We start from the raw sequence: 12,749 nt of genomic DNA, 5'->3' as shown, positions 1-12,749 counted from the left end.
GACGAAAGGGAGCAGTCCTTGAAAGGTAGACTCGGATAGCTGTGACGGGATTCAGCTTGTAGAGGGAATTCTCCAGGAAATGGACCGGAGAGACACAGAAGGAAGGACAATGTCTTCATTAATGAGCATTGACAAGACCACCTTGGGTAGAAAGGAAGGAACAGGCCTGAAAACTACCTTGTCCTGATATAGAATCAGGAGCGGGGAAAGGCAGGACAATGCCGCTAACTCTGCAACTCTCCTGATGGACGTAATTTAACTAAGACGACAACTGTCCAAGACAGGAGAAAAAACGTGATGTCTTGAATGGGCTCAACAGGAGCGTGCTGCAACGCGAAAAGACAAGGTTAAAAACCCATGGATCCATAGGAAGACGATAAGGAGGTACCAGGTGGGCGACTCCTTGAAGAAAGGTCCTTTACCTGGGAACGAGAAGCCAGACTTTGTTGGAAAAGAATTGACAAAAACAATAGAGCCAAGTCAAGACCCGCTTGTAGAAAACCAAGAATGGAAGGAAGAGAAAAGGACATAGGGACCAAACCCTTGTCCACACTACACTGGAAGAAGGCCTTTCAGTATTTGTAGTTGATATGCAAGGATGCTGGTTTCCTGGCCCTAATAATGGTCTGAATGACCAGATAGGAAAAAAACAACCTTCCTCAGGAATATGGTCACAACGGCCATGCTGTTAAACACAGAGACTATAAACTCTGGTGGAAGAGGGTACCTTGAGAGAGTCTGGACAGTCTGGAAGCTTCCAAGGAAGTCCATGAACATGTTCACAGGGCCCTTCTTAGCCAGTCAGGAGCTATCAGGATTATAGAGATCCCTTCTTTCTTTATCCTTTTCACGATACTCGGACAAGGGGAGAGACGGTAAAAGATAAGGCAGTTGGAATTGTGACCATGATATTACTAGAGCATCTCAAGAGGTGGCTAGCGGATCCTGGGACCTGGCTACGAACCAAGGAACCTTGTGGTTTATCCGAGACGCCATGAGGACGAAGTTCGGGGAGCCCCATTTCTCTGGATGAAGACGGCGGGGCTCAGCAATCACCCGCCCGAAGCAAGACCCTGATGGCTCAGAAAATCGTCTGCCCGACTTTCTACCCTCGGAATGTGCACGGCTGACATGGTGGAAATGTGACGTTCTGCCCATTGCAGAATCCTTGTTACCTCTATCATAATTTGTTTATGTAAGCCTCGGACGTGGCGTTGTCCGACTGTATGCAGACCGGCTGGCTTGGAAAGAGAGAATGCCAGTGGCGAAGAGCAAAGAAAAAATTGCCCTGATCACCAGGAGATTGACGGGGAGAGAGGCCTCTTAGGCATTCCTGTGGCCCTGCGCTGCGTGAAGAAGAAAAAAGCGACTCCCCAAATGAGGAGACTGGCGTAGGTGGTGATGACCTGCCACCAGAGAGGAAGGAAGGACTTCCTTCATAGGACTGATGCCGACAGCGTCACCAGGTGAGGGACTGCCTCCCCCTGAGAGGTAGAAGCACAGGTTCATCCAAGGAGACGACTAGATGGCCAGCTGAAGAGGACGGGCATGGAACTGGGCAAAAGGAACAGCTTCCATGGCGAAAATCCCTTTCCCCTAGAACTCTCATGCAGGACAGTAGGAGGAGAGAAGCAGGACGTTTTAGAGTACGGATCCCCAGGCAGAGGGATGAAAAACCTCTCCTTTGGAAAGAAAACACGGGCTTAAGTCGTGTTGAACCTTATACCTAGAAACACCAGATGCTGAGCAAAGGTGGGGGAGAACTTCTCTCTGTTATAATCTAGCCGAGATGGACCAGAGTATCCAGAGTAAACTGAAGACTCTGGTTGCAGTCTCAGCAGGACAGCTCTTGATCAGAAGATCGTCCAAGTAGGGAAATATGAAAAAAAAAACCTGGTGAGAAGGCTGTCCATGACCGCTGCCATGACGTGACTATATAGATAGATAGATATTTTTTTTTATATAAACTATGGGTCCCTTTGTTGAACAAATTGCCTTGACATCTGTCCTAACATTGGTTACTCTTAGTGGGCATAACTCCTAGGAAAATATACACCCTACAGTGGCCATAATCGCAGAGTATCCCTATCCAAAACCTGCGTAAAAAACAACAAGGACTCTTCTGATCCGCCGACAAGGCTATAGCATAGACTTGGAAGTCTGCTCTAAAAATCCGATCACAATCCTATTATAAAACTTTGCATCATATAATTACATATTGCAGGTCTAGCAGGCAAAAAAAAAATAAAAAATGCTATGTGGTTTTGCAGTTAAACACATGTTCTAATAATTTTATGCAAAAAGCCAGTTCGTGCCGGTCAGCAGCAGAATGAAGGCCAGCACCGATAGCTGCAGACTACATTATCATATACCCTTATGCAGACTCTGAAGAATAGAGGGGGGGGGGGGGCATTGATCATTTGTACCAAGTCAGCCATATTCAAGCCTCTGCCCTTCATGATTAAAAATGCCTAAATACACTTCTGTTTTACTCTGGGGGGGTTTCACTTAGCGATTTTGTAAATTGATAAAAAATAAAGTATTAACTCTTCTATCCATGAAAGCTTCTTTGTTTGCAGCATTTTCTCCATGCTTGCCTAAAACGTTTGCACCTTACTATATACTAGAAATATACAGAATACCATATAGTCATGTAACTGATATTCGAAGGATTTTACTAAATAATGACTATAAACGGTGCGCAGCCAGAGGCTTTACTTACCTGCCATGACGTGAGATGTTCTGAAGAGGTCAGTAGGCGTCCGAGTTTATCATACAAGTTACTGAGCAGCTCCGCTCCCAGCATCTCATAGACATACATAAGCGTGTCCGATATGTCCACCCTGCAAGACAAAAAGGTAAAGTTTCCAGCTCAAACACCTGCTGGCAGAAAAGTGATAGTATAACAAATCCTCATTGATATGATTAAATCTAAGTAATGCAAAGTCACTTACACCACATAGGCTTCCTGCGGTATCATGGCCAAGGCAATGCAACAATTCCCCAATTACCTCTCACAATCGACGCTTTGTGGCTGTGAGTAGTGATGAGCGAACGTGCTGGGATAAGGTGTTATCTGAGCATGCTCGGGTATTAGAGTGTCTTCGGTGTGCTTGAATTTTTGTTTGAGTCTCCGGGGTTGCATGTCTCACTGCAACACATGCAGGGATTGCCTAACAAACAGCCACGAGACAAGCAGCCGTGGGGACTCGAACATATTATCCGAGCACGCTGAAGACCACAGCATGCTCAGATAACACCTCATCTCAGCACGTTCGCTCATCACTAGCTGTAATATGAGGGAAACACACATTAGACAAAGCCTCTGTACCTGTAAATTCGAAATTGCTCTTTCTCGTCTGACGACCAAGACGCATATTCATCGTCCGCAGGAAACTGGGCTTTCTGAAGCAAAACATCAACAAGCTGGAAATAGACCGGGCGATAAACCTGCAAATACACGGTCTGCTTCTCCGTCTCAAATGAGAGGATGTCGTCCTAGGAAGAAAGGATGCTTTGTATACCACTAATAATACTGAACAGAACACTCTCCAATTATCACATTATAATGCATCAAAAGGATTGTGAGCAATTGTGAGTTAATTATGTCATTAAAAACACAATACTGCAGACATTGTAGCGCCCAACGATAGATATACAGTATCCTCGCCGAAACTGGGTATGTCAGAGTATGAGCGGTGCGCCGGCGCACTATGTCCCGGAACACAGCGAAATACTTCCGGGACATAGTGCGCCGGCGCATGCGCACTAATGCTTTTCGGCTTTGCCCGCAGTTGGGCAAAGCATACTGCGCAAGGCAAGATTGCCTTGCGCAGGCATGTACTACGGAGGACAGAGAATGAACTTCAAGCCAATACTGCGGCCAGCGGGTAAGGAAAGGGTGAATCAAACACCCGAAAACACCGCCCATCGGACCGAAAACCGGTCCCGCCAAATTCAGGTGACAGGTTCCCTTTAAGATATTTATATCCTTTCCTTAAGACCCCCATACAAAATGAGAGGGCTGCCGGCCAGACGATCGTCCGAAGCATTATCTGGCAGACAGCCATCTACTGTGTTTGTGGACCTTAAAGTAAGGTCATCAATATCTTAAGCCTGGGAACCCATTTATTGAGCCATATACCTGTGTCAGTCTCTGGATGTGGACAAGAACATTTCCATGCAGTGCCCAGATCCACTAGAAAGTAGCAAGGCATTGAAACACAGTATAACACAAAGTTACTGAGCATTTTTAAAACTATATTTACAAAACTTTTAGAGAGCGCCCTATTGGTAACCAGCATCTACGTTGAGACCCCCTTACCTGCAGCGTGTACCAAAATGTCAGGGTGAGAGAACTGGTGGTTTCATTGACGGGATAATGCCCAGGAATCCCAGTACAGAACATGATCATATTCACCAGGGCCAGGAAGCTTTGCCAGTGATCAACTTGATCCAAGAGTGCCCTGCAAGATCAAGAAACTTCTTAATGATCGACAGTTAAATGGTAACTAATGGCTGAACCACAGCCTAGGACTATCGGGTCAACAAGAAAAGCATCAGCAAAAAAGCTTAAAAGTGAACAGCGTCTGTACATGGGTATTCACAATAGTAGTTATTTCACGAGTCGGATAAGTGTATTTTTTTTAGATCAGTCACCTAAAAAATAAACTGGTTGCTGCTGGCGTTTTTGGGACGTTTCACACTATAGTGCAGTTTTGTCCTGGAATGAGGTTACGATTTTTGGTAATATCTTTCTAAACATGTCCCAGTTACGAGGAACAGAGCCACTGAAGTGAAGAGTCGCAGCTTCCGGGAGATTAGCACCCCCATTTTATGTCATGACTGACACCTCCATTTGGCAGAGCTAGTAATGGTGGAATCCCAAAATCTGGACAATATGATCGATCACCACATTCTCTCCATCCAGGTGACTTTTAAGATGCAAATGCTTCTTAACTTAAACTTAAGGCCCCGTCTCACATAGCGAGATCGCTAGCGAGATCGCTGCTGAGTCACAAGTTTTGTGACGCAACAGCGACCTCCATAGCGATCTCGCTATGTGTGACACGTACCAGCGATCAGGCCCCTGCTGCGAGATCGCTGGTCGTGTCGGAATGGCCTGGACCTTTTTTTGGTCGTTGAGGCCCCGCTGACATTGCTGAATCGGTGTGTGTGACACCGATCCAGCGATGTCTTCACTGGTAACCAGGATAAACATCGGGTTACTAAGCGCAGGGCCGTGCTTAGTAACCCGATGTTTACCCTGGTTACCAGCGTAAATGTAAAAAAAAACAAACAGTACATACTCGCCTTCTGATGTCCGTCAGGTCCCTTGCCGTCTGCTTCCTGCTCTCACTGACTCCCGGCCGTACAGTGAGAGCAGCAGTGACGTCACCGCTGCGCTCTGCTCTCAGTGTACGGCGGCTCAGTCAGAGCAGGAAGCAGACGGCAAGGGACCTGGACACCGAAAGGCGAGTATGTACTGTTTGTTTTTTTTGGTAACCAGGGTAAACATCGGGTTACTAAGCGCGGCCCTGCGCTTAGTAACCCGATGTTTACCCTGGTTACCCGGGTGCTGCAGGGGGACTTCGGCATCGTTGAAGACAGTTTCAACGATGCCGAAGTCGTTCCCCTGATCGTTGGTCGCTGGGGAGAGCGGTCTGTGTGACAGCTCCCCAGCGACCACACAGCGACTTACCAACGATCACGGCCAGGTCATATCGCTGGTCGTGATCGTTGGTAAATCGCTTAGTGAGACGGGGCCTTTACTTTCATCCTGCGGAGTGAAACGTGCGGCTTAATGAGGGGCACACATATTACCAAGCACAACAACATAACGATGAAACTCTAGTGACCGGTTCACTGTAGAAATCTAATTTGCTGGTAAAGCTTTGTGTAATAATTTATGTATACAGTGCCATGTAAAAGTTTGGGCACCCTTGGTCAATATTACTGTTATTGAGAACAGTTAAGCAAGTTGAAGATTAAATGATCTCTAAAAGGACTAAAGTTAAAGATGACACATTTCCTTTGTATTTTAGGCAACAAAAATATGTATTTTCATTTTTTACATTTTAAAAATTACAAAAAGGAAAATGGGCCAATGCAAAAGTTTGGGCACCCTGCATGGTTAGTACCTAGTAGCACCCATTTTTTAAAGTATCGCAGCTTGTAAACACTTTTCGCAGCCAGACAAGAGTCTTTCAATTCATATTTTAGGGATTTTCACCCGTTCTTCATTTGAGTACCATTGGCTGCAACACAACCCCAAAGCGTCATTGATCCCCCCCCATGCTTAATGGTTGGCGAGATGTTCTTTTCCTGAAATTCTGTGCCTTTTTCTCCACACACCTTTGATCATTGTAGCCTAAACGTTACATCGGTCCACTGGACTTGTTTCCAAATGAACCAGGCTTGTTTAGATGTTCTTTTGCATATTTCTGATGCTGAATTTTATGGTGAGGACGCAGGAGAGGTTTTCTTCTCATAATTCTTCCATGTATGCCATATTTATGCAGGTGTCTCTGAACAGCAAAACAACGTACCACAACTCCAGTGTCAGCCAAATCTTTGTGAAGGTTTTTTTAGGTCAATCTCGGGTTCTGATTTGCCTCTCTAGCAATCCTACGAGCAGCTCTCACTTAAATTTTGCTTGGTCTTCCAGACCTTATCTTGACCTCCACTGTTCCTGGTAACTGACATTTTTTATTACATTTCGAACTGAGGAAAGGGCAATTTGAAAACACTTTGCTATCTTTTTATAGCCTTCTCTTGCTTTGTGGGTGTCCACCATTTTAATTTTCAGAGTGCTAGGTATCTGCTTAGAAGAACCCACGGCTGCTGTTTTTGGGCACAAGGTTAGATGAGGCTGGGTTTCTTAAAAATGGAAAATTTGCATTGCCTGGCCTTTCCCAACAATGATAGAGAACAAGCCATAACCCTAACAGACTAATTAACGTCTGAAACCATGGTCAAAGTTATCTGAGCACAAATCTCCAAGGACGCCAAAATGAGGATATAAGATTAATAAAACCAGCAACAAAGTAACCAGATTTACAAAATGCCATCACTGGGAACTATGAGTGTAACCTACCGGGAATGGTTTTCTCCCAAAGCCACCACAATCCGGCAGATCCCATGGGACGTCTCAATATCCCCGTTCATGACGGCTTGATGGAGCTGATCTTGTAAAGCGAGTGTGTGAGGGATCAGTTTGAGAAGTGTGTTCACGTACCTGAGAGATCAAGTAGAGGGAAAAAAAAACAAAAAAAAAACATTTCACAGCAGAATATAACAATAATATAAATACGGTACAAGACAGAAGACTTGTGCTGCCTAAAGTGAATGTCATGATACAAACAGATCAGCCTGCGATCACCACAATAGATTTTTTTAATAAAAATATCTGGAGTTTTATCAACTTCTTAAATGGGTAAAATTGCAAAGTAATTTGTAACAACAAATAATTCTGCAACGTACACCACCGTTCAAAAGTTTACGGTCACTTAGAAATGTCCTTATTTTTGAAAGCAAAGCACAGTTTTTTCCAATGAAGCTAACATTAAATGATTCATAAATACACTATACATTGTTAATGTGGTAAATGACTATTCTAGCAGCAATCGTCTGGATTGTAATGCAATAGCTTCATAGGTGTATAGAGGCCCATTTTCAACAACCATCACTCCAGTGTTCTTATGGTACTTTGTGTTTTCTAACTGTGTAAGAAGGCTAATGGATGGTTAGAATACCCTTGAAAACCCTTGTGCAAGTATGTTAGCACAGCTGAAAACAGTTTGGCTGATTAGAGAACCTATAAACTTGACCTTCCTTTGAGCTAGTGGAGAATCTGGAGCATTACATTTGTTGGTTCCATTAAACTCTCAAAATGGCCAAAAAAAAAAGAACTTTCATGTGAAACTCGACAGTCTATTCTTGTTCTTAGAAATGAAGGCTATTCCATGCTAGAAATTGCCAAGAAACTGAAGATTTCCTACAATGGTGTGTACTACTCCCTTCAGAGGAGAGCACAAACAGGCTCTAACCAAAGTAGAAAGAGAAGTGGGAGGCCCCGCTGCACAACTGAGCAACAAGACAAGTACGTTAGAGTCTGTAGATTGAGAAATCGAGGCCTCACAGGTCCTCAACTGGCAGCTTCATTAACTAGTACACGCAAAACGCCAGTGTCAACGTCTACAGTGAAGAGGCGACTCCGGGATGCTGGCCTTCAGGGCAGAATGGCAAAGAAAAAGCCATATCTGAGACTGGCTAATAAAAGGAAAAGATTAATATGGGCAAAAGAACAGACATTGGACAGAGGAAGATTGGAAAAAAGTGCTATGGACAGACAAATCCAAGTTTAAGGTGTTTGGATCACACAAAAGAACATTTGTGAGACACAGAACAACTGAAAAGATGCTGGAAGAGTGCCTGACGCCATCTGTCAAGCATGGTGGAGGTAATGTGATGGTCTGGGGTTGCTTTGGTGCTGGTAAAGTGGGAGATTTGTACAAGGTAAAAGGGATTTTGAATAAGGAAGGCTATCACTCCATTTTCCAACGCCATGCCATACCCTGTGGACAGCGCTTGATTGGAGCCAATTTCATCCTACAACAGGACAATGACCCGAAGCACACTTCCAAATTATGCAAGAACTATTTAGGGAAGAAACAGGCAGCTGGTATTCTCTCTGTAATGGAGTGGCCAGCGCAGTCACAGTTATTATTTCAAATAAAAAACTTTTTTTCGAACCTTGACAATGTCTGGACTAGATTCTCAATTCATTTGGCTACTCATTGGATTAATAAAAGTATGAGTTTTCATGGAAAACACAAAATTGTCTGGGTGACCCTAAACTTATGAACGGTAGTGTACCTATTGCTAAAAACCCTCTCCAGTCTTAAGAATAGATGGATTCTTAATTTTTTTAGCACGCAGCTCATTGCCTGGCTTACCGGCCACCCTGCAGTCTAAGGCGATGTTCACATATTGCATTTTTGCTGCGTGTTTTCACGCAGGAAAAACCTGCTCTTTGGCAGTAAAGAAGCTGCTTACAAAAAGCAGGTTTTACTGACTTTTTGCTGCTGTGTTTTGCGGTTTCTTGTGCATGTTGTGCAACGTTTTGTGCCCCCCCCAAAAAAAAAAAACAGAATTAACTTCCCTAGGTTTTTGCACCAAAAATGCTGCAAAAACCGATACCTGCGTTTTTTATGCCTTTTTTGCACGTACCCATTGTTTCCTATGGGTAAAAAAAACGCTGCAAAAATACAGGCGTGGCATACTGCAGTTTCCAAATACGCAGCAATTTTCCTAATCAGTCAGGAACTTAAAATCCTCTTTTTTCCCCATTGTAGACATTTTTGGTATATCCATAAGAGGTGGAACACGCAGCACTTTCCAGAACAGGGGTCCTAGTGATTGGGGAATGAATGTACGTGCCCAACTCTCCCCATCCAGCTTTTCACTGCAGAATCCACAATAAAAATCAGCAACGTCTGAACACAACATCTCAGTGGACTCAAAAAGATCCGGTCTCTTTTCTCCATGAATTACATAGACGGTTCATTCACTACAAGGTGTAATGCTCCATTCCCCCTGTGGTGGCGCTGCAGGAGAATTGACGCCAGGTCCTCCATTAGATTAAAACTAATGGCCAAGGGTCCCGGCAGCAGCTTCTTTGCAGGGACCTTTCTAATCAATAGGTAACGCCATAAAGGAGAAGTTTATCAATTTTTACGACTTTTTTTTATACAGCTAGAAAATTGACAATGCTATGTACGTGATCTCTGCGGACACTTTTTATATATTTTTTTTGTTTATGGGTGCAAAAATAAAATGTCTTCAAGCAAAATCCATATGATCATTTCATTACTTGAAATAGCGAGGCGTGCATTGGAGGAACGTCGCAAAGGTTTTCCTACCTGCACCGATTTCTTCACCGCACTCTTTCTTTTAAACAAAAAAAGGGCGCGATTTATCATTTGCAGGTTTTTTTTTTCCTTTAAACTTTTGTTTTCTACATGTTGATATTATTCATACCAAATTCTTCCCAAATGTCGCCCAAGGCCTGTGACAAAGCGCAAGAGGTCAAAAGTTCCGCTAAAAAGTTGCACAAAAACAGGCAAACGCATAAAATAAACTAAAAATAAAGGTGAGAATTAAGGAAGACTTTGCTGCAAGTATAAAAAAAAAAAAAAAAAAAAAAAAAAAAAAAAGATAAAAAAGATAAAAAACACCAAAACCTACATTAAAAAAAAAGAAAATAAAAAAGAAAATGCAATAATGAATTGGACCCTGTGTGTCCTCAGAAATGTTTGGACTGCATTAAAAATAATGTAACACATAATCTCGGCCAAAATGAGGGGACTTAGAGAAAATAAATTTAAAAAAATTGAGGACAGTCATGAAATTGAAGAGCTAGGAAGCCTTCATCGGTGCATGAATATATGAATATATATATATATATTCATTTTTAATGCAATTATATAAAATATATTCATTTTATAAAATGTTTGATTTGCATTAAGGACAAAGAATATATTTTTATATATTTGCATTAAAGTTAAAGCCAATGAATATATTTTTACAGGAGTCACATCTCTAGGTGGGTGCAGAGCAGGCCGGTTCTACTACTAGGGTCCATGCGCCACTGTCCTTCCCATGACCTTGTCCTAGACACTTTGCCCTGCCCATAGCTAAGGGACCCATCCAGCCTCCCGGCAGCCTCTGCAGCAGCGTTTTGCACGATACAAGCCGCGATGCATTGCCTTCGAGTGATCCCTGCAATGATGCATGCAGGGTTCCTGAAACCGCTGCAAGGGTTAATAAAGCTGCATTCCCCAGACATGGAGGAAAGTACAGCAGCTCTGCAATTAAGTTCCTATTATTATTGCTGGTGTGAACAGGCGGGAGGGAGCTGGAAGGAAGGGAAGAGAAGTGGTTGCTAAGCAACTGCAAGGTCGAGCAGCCAATCGGAGGGCTGCGTCTTTGGTCACGACGGGTACCAAATCCCAGGGATGCAAGATGCAGTCTACTAGGATCACAGGCAGGAACTGCACCTTCCCCCCCCCAATCACACACCTCCAAGGAGACGGCAGCAATACGGGGGGATGGGAGAAGGGCGTCTAGTCTGCTCGCACGCTGCAACACGGAAAAATGGTGTGTTATTACAGAACGGACAAGGGTTTATTGTGTCTATCAATGCACGGGATTCACCTAAAAACAGGATGAGGATCAAAGAATTAGCATTTGTAACAAGAACGCTCGTTCCTTATTATGCTATAAACAAGTCAGCGATAACGAAATAATGAGAAAAACACTTGTTCGTTAAATGATTGGATCATTTTGCCTTAATAAAGATTCTAGTTCTCGGCAGCACATTGTCCGGTGTAAACAGATGATGTGCTGCCGATAACACGATGCTGCACAGAGATAGACCCATTGTATTAGTCATCGTTCTGTCCCCATCAGTCGGTGTAAACGTCCGCAGGAAAGGGGTAACGTGACAATCGGTGGGACTCCGACTTTTAGCCCGTAATATTAGGTCCAGAAGGGTTTTTATATTTTTCTCTGCTCACTTACAGCAAGAACCAATTTTCAAACAGAAGTGCCACAAGTTTATTAGAAAGTTGCCAAACCTTCTATTAACGTAAGTGACGCTTTGCATGTTAGAAAAGCCATTGTTGGTTGACTTTGTACCATTATTTTGGGATAAAATAGTGCAATTTTTGGTGCTATATTAGGGTACGATCACACACAGCGTATTTGCTTTGGATTTTTCTGCACCAAAAAAAAAACCAGAACTGTTGGCTGGTAAGACGCTGTGTACAGTACGCAGTTTGTGTATTATTTATTTATTTATTTTTTTTAAGCATTGTTTTTCCCATTCATTAGTGTGGTTGAAAAATGCTGCCAAAACGCTGAAAAACAAACAAACAAAAAAAACTTCTAGCAATTTAAAGGCACACAAGGAAAAAAAAACGCTTGTGAATTATATATTTTTTTTATCTCATTTGATTTTTTTAGGGAACTGTAAAACGCAGCACAAAAGAAAAAACCACTGCAAAAACGAAGAGTGTGAACACACACAAGACTCTTCCCAATTTTTCTTGACACTTTTCAAAACTGTATAGTGCTGTAAAATGTAATATATCTGGCACGAGCAATATATGTCGAGTTGTTTGGTACAAACTGAGCCAGGATTCTGGTGTAATAAAATTTCTCATTATTTTTAAACAGGTAAAATTGCAGAGTGTCTGTAAAAACAAGAAACGCTGCAATTTACCTCCTATTAAAAACCCTCTTCGTTCTCAAGAACGAAATTTTTTTTTAAATTCTATAGTTTACTGCTCGTTGCCTAGGTTACCAGCCACCTCTGCAGTCTATCAAAGGTAGTTTGTCACCTAGGTAGGGAGCGCTGCTCTGAAGGTGGCCCAGCCAGCTCTCCTCCGGGAGGGTAGAGTTTGGGCTACCACTGCAATCATGCCACTGGTCTTACTCTTAGGGTATGACTCCACGGTACGGATTGGCGGCGGTATCGCCGCAGCGGCGAAGCCGCTCGGCGCTAAGCCCCGCCCCCTTAATGGGACGCGATCATGCCGGATGTGTTAACTCTTCACATCCGGGATGATCGCTCTGTCCCATAGGGCCCTGTGATATGCCTTGCGGGGACGCTGCGTCCCCGCAAGGTGTACGGGCATGCTGCGATCTGAAAAGACGCGCAGCATGTCCGTAGTCGCAGGGCCGCC

General features: G+C 43.4%; 1 protein-coding gene across 7 annotated transcripts in view; it reads right to left on the bottom strand.

Annotated features, from left to right (window-relative positions):
* Positions 1-12,749, bottom strand: part of IPO13 (importin 13) — a 43,410-nt gene that overhangs the window by 20,757 nt on the left and 9,904 nt on the right. For all 7 annotated transcript variants that reach the window (XM_077275872.1, XM_077275870.1, XM_077275874.1 and 4 more), the window contains exons 4-7: positions 7,097-7,237; positions 4,325-4,466; positions 3,332-3,498; positions 2,723-2,843 (exon numbers count right to left, since the gene is read on the bottom strand). In XM_077275872.1, coding sequence (XP_077131987.1) covers positions 2,723-2,843; positions 3,332-3,498; positions 4,325-4,466; positions 7,097-7,237 — 571 coding nt within the window. The remainder of the gene's footprint in view (positions 1-2,722; positions 2,844-3,331; positions 3,499-4,324; positions 4,467-7,096; positions 7,238-12,749) is intronic.

The sequence above is a fragment of the Ranitomeya variabilis genome, chromosome 8, assembly GCF_051348905.1.
Source record: "Ranitomeya variabilis isolate aRanVar5 chromosome 8, aRanVar5.hap1, whole genome shotgun sequence".
NCBI classification, from domain to species: Eukaryota; Metazoa; Chordata; class Amphibia; order Anura; family Dendrobatidae; genus Ranitomeya; species Ranitomeya variabilis.
The sequence above is the reverse complement of the archived record's forward strand: the minus strand, read 5'-3'. Positions and strand labels throughout refer to the sequence as shown.